At 50.6% G+C, this 18,117-nt stretch overlaps 1 protein-coding gene across 6 annotated transcripts in view; it reads right to left on the bottom strand.

Moving 5' to 3' along the window:
- Positions 1-18,117, bottom strand: part of kmt2cb (lysine (K)-specific methyltransferase 2Cb) — a 78,140-nt gene that overhangs the window by 2,845 nt on the left and 57,178 nt on the right. For 5 of the 6 annotated variants that reach the window (XM_056596970.1, XM_056596973.1, XM_056596974.1 and 2 more), the window contains 17 exons: positions 16,095-18,014; positions 15,574-15,768; positions 13,743-13,907; positions 11,694-11,823; positions 11,317-11,464; positions 10,641-10,825; positions 10,395-10,531; positions 9,849-10,155; positions 8,588-8,727; positions 8,196-8,306; positions 6,831-7,977; positions 6,199-6,335; positions 5,938-6,080; positions 3,831-4,005; positions 3,605-3,721; positions 312-385; positions 63-171 (listed from right to left, as the gene is read on the bottom strand). In XM_056596970.1, coding sequence (XP_056452945.1) covers positions 63-171; positions 312-385; positions 3,605-3,721; positions 3,831-4,005; positions 5,938-6,080; positions 6,199-6,335; positions 6,831-7,977; positions 8,196-8,306; positions 8,588-8,727; positions 9,849-10,155; positions 10,395-10,531; positions 10,641-10,825; positions 11,317-11,464; positions 11,694-11,823; positions 13,743-13,907; positions 15,574-15,768; positions 16,095-18,014 — 5,340 coding nt within the window. The remainder of the gene's footprint in view (positions 1-62; positions 172-311; positions 386-3,604; positions 3,722-3,830; positions 4,006-5,937; positions 6,081-6,198; positions 6,336-6,830; positions 7,978-8,195; positions 8,307-8,587; positions 8,728-9,848; positions 10,156-10,394; positions 10,532-10,640; positions 10,826-11,316; positions 11,465-11,693; positions 11,824-13,742; positions 13,908-15,573; positions 15,769-16,094; positions 18,015-18,117) is intronic. The other variant, XM_056596972.1, reaches the window with a different exon arrangement.

Here is an 18,117-nt window from a genome sequence, read left to right as displayed (position 1 = left end):
TTGCTAGAACGCTACAAAAAAAAATAAAGGATGTATTTGTTAACTAATCCTAGTGTACATACCTCCTCCCCTTTCTCTATCCTCCGGTTACAGCTGATGATGATTTTGTAGCCTCGTTCGAAGGTCACCACCTCGGCCACGCAGTTGGGAGCGCAAGAGTGGTTGATGTATCTTCAGTGGGCGGAGAACAGACGCATGGTGAAAACGATGCACGGTGTTATTGTAGACAGACGTCGGTACGAAGGGGACGGGGTCGACGGAGGGAGTCACGATGGGAGCAGGTTAACAGGAGAAAGAGGAGTGTACAGTACCTGGCCAGACCTCCGCTCCGGGTGGCGTCCACCACATGCTCGCTGTCGATGCGGAACATGAACACTCCTCGATTCTGGAAGGGATCCACAACAGAGATTAGGTTTCTGCAGCACGTCAACACTAGAAGGGAGTGTTGTAGTGACACAGAGTCGCCACTAGATGGTGCGTTGTACTGCACTGCTGCACGAGTCCGTGGTCGAAGCTAGAACGCTTTCGACAAAAAATCGAAAACCTGTACTGTTAAAATGCCTTTTTGGAAGTATGCCTGCTTCAACAGAAGCCTAAATGTATCACGTAAATCTCAAATGTAGGCTCTGGGTAAAGCCACTGGACACATCATTAGCCTCATAAAAAGGTTGGAGTATGTTCTTGGGTTTATTGCCGGGTGTAAACCTCTCGTACTCATAGAACACGTACTATGTGTCTGTGGGAACACAATGGCATGTTTCTCCATCGCCACTGGCCATAAATAAAAACTTTAGGAAGCAAGAGTTGCATCACAGGCCTGGTTACTATCCTCAAGGCCCAAATTCAAGTCAGTCAGTGAGAGTGAAATCTGTTTCAGGCCTCTCCTATGGATCGCTGGGGAGGGGGTTGAAATGAGCAAAGAAAAGAAAGAGACAGATCAACACATTAGCACCCATCACACCTTTCTGAAGGCAATGTTGTGAAAGATGCGTTGCAAAATTACACACATCAGTATGACCTATTATGAGGATGAGGATGATGATGAAGACGACTATTATAATAAGCATGGCTAACACTTGGGGACCTACACAGGGCTGTATTTATGAACGCACCTCACCATGTTGCTGGGCTCCTACAAGCCGAGGGTGTAAGACGCTGGCCTACAGGACTAATACAGTTGGAAGACCTGCGTTCAGAATCGCAAACATAGGCGAACGTTCGCGAACGATTTTAAACATTTTCCGTTAAACGAACATAAGCAAGCAAACGTTTACGAACATAGGCAAACTGTCTGAAGAGGTAGTTCTCCACAAACACTTCGGCTACGTGACATTCGTTGCCTTGGCATTAAACTAAACTATATTGAAATCATTTACTCCTTTCCTACACAGAAAGCAATAGATAAAACGTTTCATATAGCCTATCTACACCCTTACTTAAACTGTTGTCTTTTGCATCCTAAAATGCGATTTGAACGTTATATCGCAGTAAGTGGGTACAACTTCGGTGACGTAGCCCTCTATTCTTGAATTTTCCGTACTGGTTGTCTGCAGTAGGCTTTCAACGAGGTCGACCACTTGCAAACCCTCTTCTGTAAACTCTTCCATTAACATGGAGGCTGCCGCTAATACCATGGCCTTCGCATCCATTTTTTTCGTTTACAGTTTGTTTAGAACGGTGTTCAAAAATCGTTCAAAATTAATTGTTTAATGTCAACGCGTTCGCTGCGAACGTTCGCCTATGTTCGCTGAACTTGAACGCACCTCTGATTGAGCCATGGCAAGAACGACACGTTTTTACTGCACAACGTGTTTTATACTGGACGTGCCGGGGTGTTTGTGATTCTGAGGAGTAAGGACCAGGGACGCTGGAAGTGGGGGGGCTGGGGGGGCTGCAGCCCCCCCTGGTGGCGAGAGGCTGAATGTGAAATGCAAAAAACCCCGTGGAAATAAATAAATAAATACATAAATATATCAGACTATTATTATACTATTGTCATTTTACTTGTGACTATAAATGTCACAAGCATGATTTGATTCACAAAAGGCGCACACCTGCTCGTATAGACGGAATGAAACCATCACCCCCCCCCCCCCCCCGTCATCGGAACGTTTCTCAGCCCCCCCAACTGTGAATTACTTCCAGCGTCCCTGGTAAGGACTGGACCGCTTTGAATGAAGGCGAAGAGAGCGCAATGGAGAATGCTGATGGTGGAGGAGGAGGAGGGACAGGACATTTTACAGCCATTGGGACTGAATCGAGATCAGACTGATTCAGGAACACAGCCAGAGGGCCAGGTTCCGGAGATGAGTCAGAAGACGCTACAGTTTGAGGTCAAACAGCTGGCGTTCCCAGGGCAGGGGGCCACAGGGTAACGTGCTGAAAGCGGCAGCGGGGCCAATGTTAAAAAGACAAAATTAATTCCCTTTCCTGTTTGATGATGAAATGTGGATGTTCAAATGTGGACGTACAAATGCAGAAGCAGCTAGAAATGAAAGCCAACCTTCTGATCTGACTGATGCCCAGCTGAATGCACTCATGGGCTTAAGATATGCAAGAGGTATTCTTGGTACAGGGGGGCAATAACCTGGGGACCCTCTTGTGTGTTGAAGAAGCACATACTATTCATAGGCGCCATGCCTAGACAAAAGTTCAGAGGCATATCGCGGTATCTGCACTTTGATGACAAGAATACACGGACTGAGCGTGCAGAGACAAAGCAATTTACCTTGATGTCTGGGCTATTTCAACTATTTCTACAATGACCAAGGGGGGGCCCTGGGAGGATATCACAGTGATGAACACCTGGCCCCCTACAAGGGATGGAATTCAATTCTGGATGGTGTTCGATGGGGGTACCAAATACAGCCTGAACGCTATTCTTTATTTAGGAAACTATGTAAACAGGCCGCCAGGATAATGGCTTGCTGACAACGTTGTCATTAAACTGACCGTTCCTTTCCCCAGGAAAAGGTCAAAATGTCACAACTGATCATTTCTTTACATCAACCGCACTGGTGGCTTTGACCTTTGGGCTCACAGCGCTACCCTGGTCTGGGCAATGTATAAAAAGAGCAGGGAGTCTTGAAATGCCACCCTCAGAATTGATCAGGCAAAGGAAGATAACCGTGTTCCTCTATCATTGTAGCCCATAGTAAAAAGCTTTGCAAATATAGTGGATTCAACTAATGTCCTTCTTGGTAGGCATCGAATGAAGATCCCACTCAGTTCTCAGATACAGTCAATTCCCCAGTCTCATAGTAATCCTGCACCATTGCGACGCCTGTTGGACAAAAGCTGAACCGCGGCCTGGCAGGTCCAGCAGCGACCATGTTTACAGTGTACAAAAAAGGTGTGAAATTGCTTGTAACCTTGTTTTCGGATATACTTAATGAATTTGAACACGCACTCGTTAACAACACAAATTAAGGCCAAGTCACGAAAGGCCGATACTGAATCCTACTCCCACTGAGAGTTTCACTTTATATTCACCAGCAGCCAAAACATCCCACCCACTTGAGTCAAACAAACAACACACCAGAAACGAGCTCTTTCCCGTACAAATCCACCCGGTTATTTCGATGACCATCCCCGGGGAGCGTACCTGAGACCGGTAGATCTTCTCCTTGCTGATGGCCACCTCGTTGCGGAGCACGGTCCCGTTGTACTCGATCATCATGGTCTGCTTCTCGATGTCCTTGGCGGCAAACAGCCCCAGACCCTGCGGGAGACAGACAAGGCAACGTGTTGAGCTCCAACCTCTACAGGGACGGACAGCAGGGGGTCACCTGCCTGCTGAGGAACACGCTCCCGTAGCACCCCCCCCTCACCTGGACGCGGGAGCGGCCGAGGTAGACGTTGGCCCTCCACTCGTTCTTCATCCAGCGGTACTGGGAGGAGCGAGGGTGCACTACCGGAGGCTTGCTGTGGGGGGCGCCACCTTCTCCCTGGGCCACGTTCTGGTTGGAGCGGGCGCTACTCGCGGGCACTGCCTGTGGCTGGGGCCTGAAGGAGAGCAACAGGAGACAGCGTTATATATATGGGGGCGGGGTTGGTTCTTACACTTTCTTAATCTTGCGTGCGTTGCTCATCAAAATCAGCGTACAATATCTCTCATCTTCGTCCGCAGCGTACAATAGTCATCCCTAATAGATGCAAGTAATTAACCATCAAAGACCCTGACACATTGTGACAACCAACCCGTCCCTGGTTGGACATCCCAAACTATGGGTTGGTTGTCCCGAACTATGGGTTGGTTGTCCCCATAGCTATCAAAGTGGTTTCAGTTTACAAATAAAAACACAAAAAAAATACGTGGCAGCTTTTTAGTTTTTTATTCTAGAGACAGCAAATACATTTTAATAGATGCACCGTCTGCAGGCCCTTTATATTTGTATTTTATTCAAACCATAATTGTGAACCAGGATGATTAGTTGCACCCCTATATGCACCTAGCAGTGGCAGTACGCCGCTGCGGAAAATAGTTTATCTCTTTAAAATAAGAATGTTAGATTATTTTGCGCTACGCAAAATAATACAATGATCCGTGCGCTACCGACGCTGGAAATGTAAAAAAATGTACATTTCCAAAAGGTTTTCTCCCGATTTCCTTTGCAAGTGTTTTATACAATAACAATTTAAGTAGCGACGCCATTATTGACTCTAGTGCCCCAAAACTTGTTCAATAGAGGCATGGCCTCTTTATGATCCTACTACAACCTTTGTGATGGCGAGAGGGGAGGGAGTGGGAAGATGCATTGGTTGGTGGCAACAATCGAAAAAGGAGACCTTTTCGATTGTTAGCATTTGTGTTATGTGATGTTTTTTAAATAAATGTAACTAATTTTTTTAATGATTATACTTGTAAATGTCAATCTCTCCATATTTCCCCTGCTCATTACTGTGCACAAATGTACTGTATGTACACCCTGCTGGTGCCGACAGACGCATAGAAACCTCCCTGCAGGGTGCGCTTTGCGAGCACAAAAAAAAACTTGCGAGCGGAAAAGGAAACATTTCACCTCTGCTGCTGCAACTCCATCCTAGGGGAAACACTATCTATAGGTGTTGACAACAAACCTGACGTCCTTTCAGTTGCTAGCACGACTGTAATGAAGACCCTCCTGTTTTCTGATTATGAAATGCCTCATGGCCTATAAAAATCGACACAAACACCACAAACATGAAAAGGTACTCAATTTGAAAAATTCTCCTCTACCCAATCTTTTTGGTGTCTTTTGTGCACAGAATTGCCCGATAGAAATGAGCATGACATCACGCTCAATGTTGGACATTAACCTGGTGAACACCACCCTCTAGTTTGACTGTAACAAGCAATGTGACAACCAACCCCGGTCTTCCTACACATTCAACATTATCATCGTCACTGTCACGGTTGGATCTGACGTAACCAAGTATGATTAACATTAACCTGGAGTGGTGGACACCTTTAATATCATTAGTATGCTATACTACCGGCTAATCCTAAACTATGCTTTACTACACAATGCTAGACTACATAACACTCCAACGCCTTAAGATGTAAATCTACAACCGGGTGGGTCATATGCCATCCGTGATTAGAATTGGTGGCTCTAGAATGTCCATTATGTATTTTTTAACATGGGATGTATTGAAGTGAATCTGCAATCTTGTATGGAGTTTCCAGTTATCCCTCTATTGGGCCTTACTGGGAACCAGTGCTTCCCTGGTGGTAAAACCTAATACTCCCTGTGTATAATCCTCGTGGCCTGTGTGAACAAATGAATGATCTCGGCAAATAGCGGTCTGCGCACATCTGACATTTTTCAAGTGCTGCAAGCAGAGCGAGCAAACAGCCCCTTCAGCAGCAACGTCATGGCAAGACAGCTGCTGGAAATGCCAAGGCCGTTTAAGAGCGCAGGCCTCGGCGTTCAGGAGTAGCCTAGTCTTGGTTACCTGATGACCAGGGTGGTGATGGGCTTGTTGGCCCGAGGCTGGGCCCGGGCGCTGCCAGCGGGGTTGAACTTGAGCGGCAGCTCCATCAGAGGGTTTCGGCCATAGCGGAACGAGTACCTCTCACAGACTTCCACTCCTGGCAGCTGGAAAGGAGAATTGCATAACAATAATACATTCCGATTTTTCCCAGATGAAAGTGTGTACTCGATGTGTCTCCGCCACGATCGTGGACGCCTGACGAGAGGGAATCAAGCCACGAACCGATTCGGCGATTTTGGTGACGGCGGAGATGGTGAGCCCAAACAGGTCCTCTCCTTTCAGGTAGACGGGGAAGAGTTTGAGGGTGTCGGACTCGGTCCTGCGCTCGGCGACTGGGCCCAGGACCTTATCCCATACCCCTGGAGGGACAGAGGAGAGGAGGACGTGAGCTGCTGACAGTAATTGTGTTGTCACCTGCTGCCTCAGGACTCATCCGTCACACTGGGGCCCGGTTCACACTGGGGCCCGGTTCACACTGGGACCGCCGGTCGTTTGTCACCATTGCCTGATATGATCTCGTGGAATTTGACAGGAAACAGTGACGGCAACATCCTTTTTACCCTAATTTGGCATTTCGTGCACCGTTATTAACAAGCCGTATGATTAATCCGTCGCCGTAGAAACGACTTTACTTTGCACATAGCGATCTGTTTACAGTAAAGAGCTACGGGGGCTGCGGTGATTTGTGTTGTTGACACAATTGTTTTGACAGCGTTTTCGACAACAATGCATCAGCAGGCATTAATACACAGACGAATCAACAGCAGAGGCCGTCTTTTTAAACATCTCTCTAGGCGGAAAAAGCAGGCCCAGCCCTACCAAGGCAGGGGGGGGGGTGGGGGCAGCACCGGTACCTTTGGGGCTGGCGTCGGTCAGGACCAGGTCCTCGTGGCCCTGCTCCACCACGCGGATGGAGAACTCGGGCAGGTCCTCGCGCTCCTCCACCGAGCACACGTAGCGGCAGCGCCGGTTGCCGTGGCGCATGCTCCAGTAGATGCGGCAGGCCTCGTAGCCGGCGGGGAAGATGGCGGTGGGTGAGTGGAAGGAGGCCATCTGCGACGGCGTCAGCTGGCCCATGGCGTGCAGCACCAGGCTGCCCACGCGGAAGGTGTAGCCCAACTCGGGCCGCCGCACCGCCGAGGCGATCTGCCGCGCCTCGTCCCGCTGCACGTACACGCGGCGGAACACGGCGAAGCAGCGCAGCTCGTGCTCCGCGGCGTGGCCCCCGGCGGCGGCGGCGCCGCGCGGCCGGTGGGCGTGGCACAGCATGGTCTTGTCCTTGTAGAAGGTGCAGTGGGCCTGCAGCGCGCAGGGGAAGTGGTAGACGTTGGCGCAGCGCAGCCGGTGGCAGCCGCCGGTGGCGCCCGTGCGCTGGCAGAAGGCGCAGCGCGACGCCTGGCCCCGCCGCAGCGCCGGCTCCACGTTCATGAGCGCGCCCGCCTGCGTCTCGTACACCTCGCTCGACCACAGCGCGCAGTTGAGGTGCACCCAGGCGTCGGCGTCCAGGTTGAGCAGCCGCCCCGGCCCGTCCGTGGCGCCGTCGCCCGGCTGGTGGCAGAAGCAGCAGCGGCGGGAGTCCCGCAGGGCGGCGGGTGGCCGCAGCGACGCGCCCAGTCTCTTCAGCAGCTCGTCGATCTTGTCCTCGTCGGGCAGCGCCGAGCCCCGGGGCACCAGCACCTGCAGGGTCCACTTCCTCCAGCGCAGGCCCTTCTGCCGCTTGCCCTGGTGCCAGCCGCCCTCGTGGTGGTGGTGGTGGGCCCGCGGCCGCGCCTTCAGCTTCACCGTCACCTTGATGGTGTCCGACTTGGCCTCCGTCTTGGGGGTGAGTCCCGCGCCGAGGAAGGGGAGGGGCGGCGGCGGAGGGCTGGAGGGAGGCGACTGTTTGGGCTGCAGCTGGGCGAGGCAGTGGACGTCCAGCGTGGACATGTTGTTGCTGTACTGGTGCTGGGTCTTGGACAGGCTCTCTTTCTCCTCCGTGTCCGGCAGGAGCTCTACCGTGTCCTGGGGGGGGGGGGAACAGACGTGACACGCCGCAGTGTCAAAGAGGGAAATACTGGTGTAAAAATAAAAATACTGGTGTATTTAATCGTTTTGACAGAGTTTAAATAATAGAGTGATACACATTGGCCTGCAGGGCTGAAAAACACACACAGACGCACAAGACACTTTGTTAAAAAGCGTAACTCTTTCTGACTCGAGGCTTTGTTAATGGAACATACCTTAGTTTCAGGGGTTGACCTTGGCTGGGAGGATGAGGAGGAGAAGAGGAGGAAGCAGCTGTGACTACAGAAGACCAAGTTTCCTTCCGATTTCATCTCTCCGTCAGACTCCTGTTGAAACAGAAATATTAACAAAAGATTACACCTCTGGAGGTTAGAGTAGAATAACTATGGTTCTGCTACAAAGGTAAGGAATGAGAAATGTTTGAGGCAAGAGGGCGTGGGTGTACAGAGAGATGTAGACTAAAATGTTACGCCCTTGACGACACTTTCAATTGTACGCCCAAAAGAGAAGCTAGTATGGCTTCAGACATCCATATCATCTACAATACAGGCACGGCACGAGGCTATGGACCTTGAATATAACAACACGACAATAACTCAATCAGTACCCGTTTGTGGTTAGGGAGGTCTTTGAGGGACTTCTGAACTCCGTTTCCCAGCACCACCACCTTGCAGTGGCAGCACCACTGGGGTTTGGAGCCAGGGCTGCCGGGGATCTTCTTGTCTGCTCCTCTGACTGCAGCCGAGCCTGAGACACATAAACACATCAACGTAAGCGAGCGAATAACCAGGAGAGTTACATTATTAGTATTTTCTGCAGAACTCTGGCAGGTGCGTCCCAGAGCTTGTTTGTGGCAAACGAAATATACTTTTGTTAAACACTGCTCAATGAAAATGAGTGGCTAAGCAGCCTACAGATAATTACAATGCAATGGTATATACACATCATAAAATAAGACGAGACATGATTCATTAAACTGCAATTCCTCCGGGTAATCGCATCCCGGTGGCGACAGCCCAGTAATTAGTATTGAATCCATCCAAAGGCCAGCGAGGCACGGCATCAACAACACCAGTCATAAACCAGCATCACACTGGATAATCGCACCCCTGCCTGTCAAGACCCATTTCTGTGCTCACCCCCGACAGCCAGCCATCCACATTAATTATGATCAGTGTTTTTAGCGTAACGAGATGACGTCCGTCCCGACGCGTCACGGTCCGACACCGACGGTCAGGGGACGCCGCGGCTTCCATCGAGCCGACGATCGTTACTGCGTTTCATTAGCTGAGACAATCAATAAGGACGCCTGTCTGCGTCCGAGCTGGTGCCGTCGCCTCACGCCCCCCGGACGGGATAACGACGCGTGGGACGAGGAACGATCGTCTGTAAACACCGCTCGGGAGAAAGCGCTAATCGCATCTGGGGACCCGTAAAGGGCGGAACAATTACGGGGTCTTCAGTGTCTTCACGGGGGTGGGGCACTCGGTCGCGCTGTGTGTCTTCCCGGCAGGGAGGGGGGGGGAAGTCTGCTCAGGTTTTTAATCGGAATCGAAGCGTCGTCACGCCAGGCGCCATCTTGTGAGGCAGAACCAACAGAGGCGTTCACTGCGGTGTGACGGCAACTGTAGACCCATTTCACAGCGGGGTCGACTACGAGGTGTCGCTCATAGCCCTAATTATGGGTATACTCCGCGTCTGAGAAGTAGACTTGTCTTCGCTAGTTTATTCTAATATTCACACCCTGGTACACTCATATAATGAATAACCCCTAATTATTGTTAGGAGTGACACCTGTGTTTATCCCTCGCTGACACTTCTGTGAAAACGCTCAATTAGGAGCTCGCGTGGCACAGTGTGCATCTCACCCGGGCTGTGGTGCTGGAAGCGCTGCTGCTGCTGCTGCTGCTGCTGGCTCTGCTGCATCACGCCCTGTGACGTCCCGTTGGGCCTCATCATCATCTGGCCCAGGGGCCGCTGGTGGACCGCGGCGGCGTCCATGCGCGCCTGGAAGGCGACGGGGGGCGGCCGGGTGTCGAGGCCTCCGTGGGGGCCCACCCGCAGGCCGCTGAGCATGGCCAGGGGCCCGCGCTCCGGCGTGCTGCTGACCTGGTAGCTGCTGGGGATCTTGACGCACAGCAGGTCCGAGATGGCCGCCACGACGCCCGTGATGTTCTGGGTGAGCACGCACGCAAACGCATGAAAAGTCAGAGGCATTTCTGCTTTTAGAGGAAGTCATCTATAATCTTAAAAATGGAATATTCTTTTTTAGAAAGATAATTTTTGCATTTTTTTTTATTTACCGAGTCGGAGATTTAAAAAGAAACCGAGGCCCTAAGCCTTTTCTAACACAGAACGTAGAAAAGGAAAAGTGTGGGGAAGCGACTGAAATCGAAACACTGTATTGGTCTCACCTCTGCAGCTGCCGGCCGCAGAGTGATGGCCACCGACACCAGGCCCTGTTTGGAGTCGTTCCCCAAGGCCCCGTAGGGGGCGCCAAAGAACACTCCGGAAGGCTCCGTCTTGATGTCTCTCAGCTTGATCTCTGTGCCTGCAGCCAGACGAAGGCACGTTATTGATGAAGCAACAACAAATACAGTCATGGTTCGCTATCCTCCTTCCTGGCCTCATGGTTGTTGTTGTTTATCGATGTTGTGTACCTTTCCCATGGGGAGGGGGGAGCATGGAGAGGATGGGGGACAGGCAGGGCGATCGGGGCTCCTCTTTAACGCGGGTCAGGTCAGGGTAGCGGCTGATCTCGGCGCCTGCTACACTCTCTGGTGACGACGACGGCACGAAGCTGTCCGGTGTGTCTCTGTCTTTGCCGGGCTCCTGCCCCCGGTTGCTGTGGGAAAACAAGAAGGAGGAACACGAGACGCCATTAGGGCACTGATGCAGCTCTCTCCGTCTGTGTGTGTGCGTGTCTGTCTGTGTGTGTGTACATGTGTGTGTGCCTGTGTGTGTGTACGTGCAAATGAGTGTGCGTGTGGACATGATGCATGTGTGCATTTCTCGATTCTCGTCAAGCTTTCTCTCATCACACCTGCATCACATCTCCATTATGTGGAAGTCATTTCCATCCCAGAGCTTGGACCATGCTAATTACAATTAGAACTGCTGGCTGTAACCCTTTGAAAGGAAAATTGCCTACATTTGCACATTCTTTCTAATCTTTGGTTTCACTTTGACAAGCATATTAGGTTATGTGTGACCAATATCTGAAACGAAACGCACAATGCCATATTCTATTAGTTGAGTTGAATCTGAATAGAATAAGGATACAGGCGGTAACGTAACGTTCCGGTGGGTCCGTCTGGGTTGGGGGGGGGGGGTTACCTGAGCTCCTCCTGGTTGTTGTGAGGGGGGGTAGGCAGGGAGGCGGGCACGTCCACGGTCTTGGGGCCCTGGGCGATGGCCCGGGCCAGCAGGTCCTCCTCCGCTCTGAACTGGACGTGGAGGGGCTTGGGGACTAGTCCTTTAGACACTGGGCGGAAGAGGCAGATGGACCATGGTAAGCGTTTGGTTAATTCATTGTAAAAATGCTTAGTTCCAAAACTAAAAAGGTACTTATTTTTTTTATGAACCAAAAAGCATTTTACTTATGCTGTAAAACAAAGCTTCTCCAGCAATCATTAAATAAAGCGTTTTTACTTTCGTTTTGTTGTTATGCAGTGACTTCCATGGAGGGTTTGTGTTATGGATCTAATGCATACCCATGGCAGCGGCCTTGCTGGCCAGCTCCTCTGTGGTGGCGAAGCCATTGATCATCTTCTGGCGGTTGACTGGAGGCGGGGTCGGAGGGAGGGACGCCGGGGGCGTGGGCGGGTTGCTCAGGTTGCTCTGCTGTAGATATCATAATAATAACAATGTTAACCGGTCTATATATATATCATATTGATAACGCAATGGTAATCTGTCGTTACTGTAGATATCTTGATAACAGAATGGTAATCCGTCTCTGCTGTAGATATCCTATTGATAACAGAATGATAATCCGTCTCTGCTATAGATATCCTATTAATAACAATGTTAATCCGTCTCTGCTATAGATATCCTATTAATAACAGTGTTAATCCGTCTCTGCTATAGATATCCTATTAATAACAATGTTAATCCGTCTCTGCTATAGATATCCTATTGATAACAGAATGGTAATCCGTCTCTGCTATAGATATCATATTAATAACACAATGTTAATCCGTCTCTGCTATAGATATCCTATTAATAACACAATGGTAATCCGTCTCTGCTATAGATATCCTATTAATAACAATGTTAATCCGTCTCTGCTATAGATATCCTATTAATAACAATGTTAATCCGTCTCTGCTATAGATATCCTATTGATAACAGAATGGTAATCCGTCTCTGCTATAGATATCATATTAATAACACAATGTTAATCCGTCTCTGCTATAGATATCCTATTAATAACACAATGGTAATCCGTCTCTGCTATAGATATCCTATTAATAACACAATGTTAATCCGTCTCTGCTATAGATATCCTATTAATAACAATGTTAATCCGTCTCTGCTATAGATATCCTATTGATAACAGAATGGTAATCCGTCTCTGCTATAGATATCATATTAATAACACAATGTTAATCCGTCTCTGCTATAGATATCCTATTAATAACACAATGGTAATCCGTCTCTGCTATAGATATCCTATTAATAACACAATGTTAATCCGTCTCTGCTATAGATATCCTATTAATAACAGTGTTAATCCGTCTCTGCTATAGATATCCTATTAATAACACAATGTTAATCTGTCTCTGCTATAGATATCATATTAATAACAATGTAAACCTGTCTTCTGCAGATATCACATTGATAACAGTGTTAATCTGTCTCCGCTATATATATATCATGTTAATAACAGAATATTAACCTTTCTCTGCTGTAGATATCATATTAATAACACAATGGTAACCCGTCCCTGCTGTAGATATATTAATAACAATGTTAACCTGTCTTCTGCAGATATCATATTGATTGCGCAATGTTAAGCCGTCTCTGCTATAGATATCATATTAACAACACAATGTTAAGCCGTCTCTGCTATAGATATCATATTAACAACACAATGTTAAGCCGTCTCTGCTATAGATATCATATTAACAACACAATGTTAAGCCGTCTCTGCTATAGATATCATATTAACAACACAATGTTAAGCCGTCTCTGCTATAGATATCATATTAACAACACAATGTTAAGCCGTCTCTGCTATAGATATCATATTAACAACACAATGTTAAGCCGTCTCTGCTATAGATATCATATTAACAACACAATGTTAAGCCGTCTCTGCTATAGATATCATATTAACAACACAATGTTAAGCCGTCTCTGCTATAGATATCATATTAACAACACAATGATAAGCCGTCTCTGCTATAGATATCATATTACCAACACAATGTTAAGCCGTCTCTGCTATAGATATCATATTAACAACACAATTTGAAGCCGTCTCTGCTATAGATATCAAATCTGGCGTTACAGAGAAGCACCTTGACCATCATATGCAAGATGCTTCAGCAATATCAATGAGGAAGCAGTGCCAAAATATCCCAGGTGTTCACTGCCAACCCCACATGTGGCTGCCTTCCCTTGCTAGTTCACCCACAGACTTATAAACGTGTGCACAGCGCGCACACCAAGGCCACCGTTTCCAGCTGAACCCCCGAGGCCTCAACGCCCCCCCTCCCGGGTCAGCGCGGGACGCGTGTCACCCCGTACCGCCTCACCTTGTAGGCCAGCTGGGAGTAGTAGTCGGAGACGCCGTCCAGCGAGGCGCTGCCGAAGGCACCCGAGAGCAGGCTCTCCCCGTTCAGCTGGCTGCTGCCGTAGGGGGCGAAGTGGGCCAGGTTGACCCCGATCAGAGGCTCCATCAGGGGCAGCATGGACAGCTGCTGCAACGCGAGAGGGAGGGATTAGCACCCGGTGGCGTGAGAGAGGCGCCCCCCTTCAAGGGGAAGTCAGTCCAGCTCTGTTAGCTAACCCATCAGTGGAAACGCCGCTTTGTGTCGGGGCGAGGGAGAGGCGGTGAAGGTGTTGTGGAGTGATGTGGTGGATAAAGCCATAAATCCAACGCAGTGTCAAGCTCAATAGGAACAAACAATAACAATGCATTGCAGGAACCCCTGAAGAGCGACTTGCAGAAGAGCAGGATGGCGATATGCTTTTCTTTCCCATTATTTTGCCACATACTGTTTTGAGATGTTTTTCTCTAATGGCATGGGCTCTGAGCAATGGGTTGTTCCATTGAAGATATACTGTCTGTAAGAAAGTATGTGCATACTACCCAAGAATGAGGCCCGCCAACATGAAAAACATTCATTTACCAGGAAGCATATGGCAAGTTGTAAACCCAGATAAACCGTGCTGACCCCCCTGTTCTTTTGGTATTTGGCAAATAGGCTGCACAAATGTTTCCAGCGACATGCTTTTTCTGCAAATTGCTCTTTAAAATGCTCCATTTCCAATTCGCCCTTTTCCTTTTTTTTTACAAAGTGGTTCAAAATGTGTGTACACAAATTGCACCGAATACATGTGCAGCTATCTCATCTCCTTAAAGTCAGACGAAAGCCCTCATGTCCTCGTCTCCAATCCTACAGTATTTAAAGCAGAATAATTGACTGGAGCCCGTTGGTTAAACAAAGCAGGTATATTTCCATTCAACAATTACCTCAGACGTAATGCAGGGCATTTGCATATAAGAAGTCTCTTTTCAACATGCCCTGCTTTTTTATTTTGCTTGGTTTCAAATGGCTGGATGTTTTCCAGAGCAGAACACAAAACAGCCAAGAAATATCTACAAGCTTTTGTGCGCTGTCGATTAAAATCTGGTCGTTTGTGGGGGCACACAAATCAATTATGTTTTGTGTTCAACTGTACTCAATGAGATTCAAATTCAGCAATCGCTTCCCTCTTGAGAAGAAATAAATAAAATTATTTGATAAGCACCGAGGAGGAGGGTGGGGGTCCTACTTAATAATAATTCTCCTTAACTTCCCCTACAAGAACTACGACTTTCATAATGACAGCACCATGCCTGCTAGTTGGTGATGCCTGGCAGAAAGTGGAAACACGCTGGTCATGTTAATTAACACTGAGGCCTACTGAAGGAATTACACCAATGCTCTTATCTTGTTTGTGTATCACTGCAGCTAGTTCTGTAATAGCTACCCTAACTGGACCATCCGTATTTTTTACTTACTTACTTTTTTTACTATTACAGTTTACATTCTTTTCATTACAAACACAAACCTACGTACGCTCGAACTGCAAACTTTATAATGCACTTTTAATGATAAACCACCACAATATGATAAATAACATAAAAAATAGAATACAAATGATACAACAGAACTTCTACTACTACAACAACAATATGAATAAAATAAATACATTCCTGCATTTTATAATATTCTATAACCAGTTATCATCCGAAAAGGTCAGCATTTTCCGTTACCCCCGCAAATAAAACAACCACCACAACAAAAGAAAACTTTGCCGTCAGTGCTGCCTCCAGTCTATCTGAGCTGCTGACGTCATGCGGGCCGAGTCGTGGTTCACCTGTTTGATCTGTGTCATGACGTTGTCGGTGCCAGAGTGTGTCAGCTGCCTGTCCTCCCCCTCCTTCTTCCTCTTCTTGTAGCGCGACGCCGGCAGCTTCTCCCCGCTCTTCGGCGTCCTCTTCTTCTTCTCCTTCTTCTTCTCCTGCTCCGTGTGCAGGGGTCCAGGGAAGTCGGGGAGGCCATCGGAGTACGCCTGGGGGGAAATGAGGGGACGCGGGGTTATTTTTGTTTTTAACAGAAGCTCAAAAGACGCAGGCCGATGATTGACAACGGTGATTAAAAAAAAAAAAAGTTCAGAGAGGCTTGGGATGACTCATCCACGAACCAGCAGCGCTATGAGTCAGGGATTCAACCGCTTGACATCCCCCCCCCCCCCCCCCCCCCTCCCCGCTGTCACGGCCCCTATATGAGTCACTGAGTGTTTTCGACTCTCTTGGCTGGCTTCAACCCTATAGCTCACTCCCTCCCTCCCTCCCTCTCTGCCTCCAACGAAAATCCCAAACCGGAGGACTGACTCACCCCGTTGCTGTCTATGGAGCTCTGCCTGAGCAACAGAGCCTTGCAGTCTGCGGGCTCTTCCTCCTCCGAGCGCAGGCTCTCCTCGGAGCGCTGGTGGGGCAGGCCCGGCGGCGGCGGTGGCGTGTTCTTGTTCTTCAGGAGGTGCTTCAGCAGCTCGTTGCCCGCCTCGCCCTTGTTGTTGGCGGGGCTCAGCGCGGCGGCGAAGGGCGACACCCCGCCTTTGCTCCCCTCCTCCTTCACCGAGCCCATCCCGGAGCCCGGCTGGCCGTGCCACTCGCTGGCCTCCGTCTGCTCCAGCTTGATGTTGCTTAGGATCCTCTCCTGCTCCTGGGCCTGGGCCTGGGCCTGGGCCTGGGCCTGGGCCTGGGCCTGGGCCTGGGCCCGGGCCGCCTCGGCGTGGAGCGCCTGCTGGCCCGCCGCGCCCCCGGAGAGCTGCCTCTCTAGCTCCGAGTGGCTGGGCGTGGCCGAGCCCATCATGGGCGACCTGGAGAGGTCCTGGTCCCCGAACGGGTGGGTGCTCCTGGTTGGCGTGGAGGAGGTGTCCGAGACGCAGGGGGTGAGCGGGGCCGTGAGGTCCGAGTGCGGCGTGGAGGGCGTCTTCACCGAGTCGGCGTCCTCGTCCTTCTTCTTCTTGCGGTTCCTCTTCTTCTTGCCCTTTTCGTCGGGGATGATGTTGGAGTAGAGCTGGATCAAAGACTGGCCCGAGCCGGGGTAGTTGGAGGGCAGGGGCGTGGACATGTCGCCGCCGAACGGGGGACCCTCGCCTTGCATCTGGGGCATCATCCCGGGGCCGCTGAAGCGGCGCGGTCGGGGCGGACCCTGGTGGAAGTTCCCCCCCATGTTGTCGGGCCCGAAGCCGGGTCCCATGTGGTCCTGTGGCATCAAGCCGTTAGTCAACATGCCCCGCCTATCGCCCTGCATGAAGCCCCCCGGCGGGGAGCCCATGCCGGGCTGCATGGGCTGCTGCTGGGGGAACATGGGGCCCATTTGCTGCGGGTGCGGGGGCCTCTGCGCCTGCATGAAGTCCTGCGGCAGCTCCGCGTTGAAGAAGGGCATCTGCGAGAGCGGTGCCATGTTGCCCTCTGGTCCCATCATGCCTTGCTGCTCCATCTCCATGCGCTGCTTCAGGGCTCTCTGCCGCTCCACCTCCTGCATGAGCTGCACCCGCTGGCGCTCCTGCTGCTCCCGGAGGCGCTCCCTCCTCTCCCGCTCCTGGAAGCCCTCGCTGAACGGATTGTTGTCGTCAAACTTGAGCCCGCTGGAAGGAGCTGGCTTCGCCTGCGGGGATGGTGGGGGTTGGGCTTCCTGGGGCATCTGCTGGGGCATCTGCTGGGGCATCTGCTGGGGCATCTGCTGGGGCATCTGCTGCGGCATCTGCTGGGGCATCTGCTGCGGCATCTGCTGGGGCATCTGCTGCGGCATCTGCTGGGGCATCTGCTGGGGCATCTGCTGGGGCATCTGTTGCGGCATCTGCTGGGGCATCTGTTGGGGCATCTGTTGGGGCATCTGAGGAGGCATCTGCTGGGGCATCTGCTGGGGCATCTGCTGGGGCATCTGAGGAGGCCGCTGCGGCATGTTGACCATCGGCATGGGATGAGGCTGGCCTTGGTTGCCCATGGGCACCTGGGGAGGCATCATGGGCGGCATACCGGGCCCGGCCATGGGGGCCCCGGGGTGCCAGCCGGGGGGCGGTCCCCCGGGCATGCGGGGAGGGGCGTTGGGCTGGCCCGGGTGGAGCTGCATGGGCATCATGGGGTTCATGGTGGGCGGGACCATGGGCGGCCCACCGGGCACCATGCCGGCCGGGCCCTGCATGGGCCCCGGCGGGCCCGGCCCCATGGTCGGGGGCATGTTGTTCTGCTGCTGTTTGACCCGGTACTCCTCGATGAGCTCGGCGTGCTCCTTCTGCTGCTTGCGGATCTAGAACCAGAGAGGATGGCAGACCATGTGACCACAGACAGGATAAAGGAACGCAATAATACCATGTAGGAAAATAGAAAAAGACAAACATAGGAAAATCGAT

The sequence above is a fragment of the Gadus chalcogrammus genome, chromosome 8, assembly GCF_026213295.1.
Source record: "Gadus chalcogrammus isolate NIFS_2021 chromosome 8, NIFS_Gcha_1.0, whole genome shotgun sequence".
NCBI classification, from domain to species: Eukaryota; Metazoa; Chordata; class Actinopteri; order Gadiformes; family Gadidae; genus Gadus; species Gadus chalcogrammus.
Note: the sequence above shows the minus strand (reverse complement) of the source record. Positions and strands in the feature narration are given on the sequence as shown.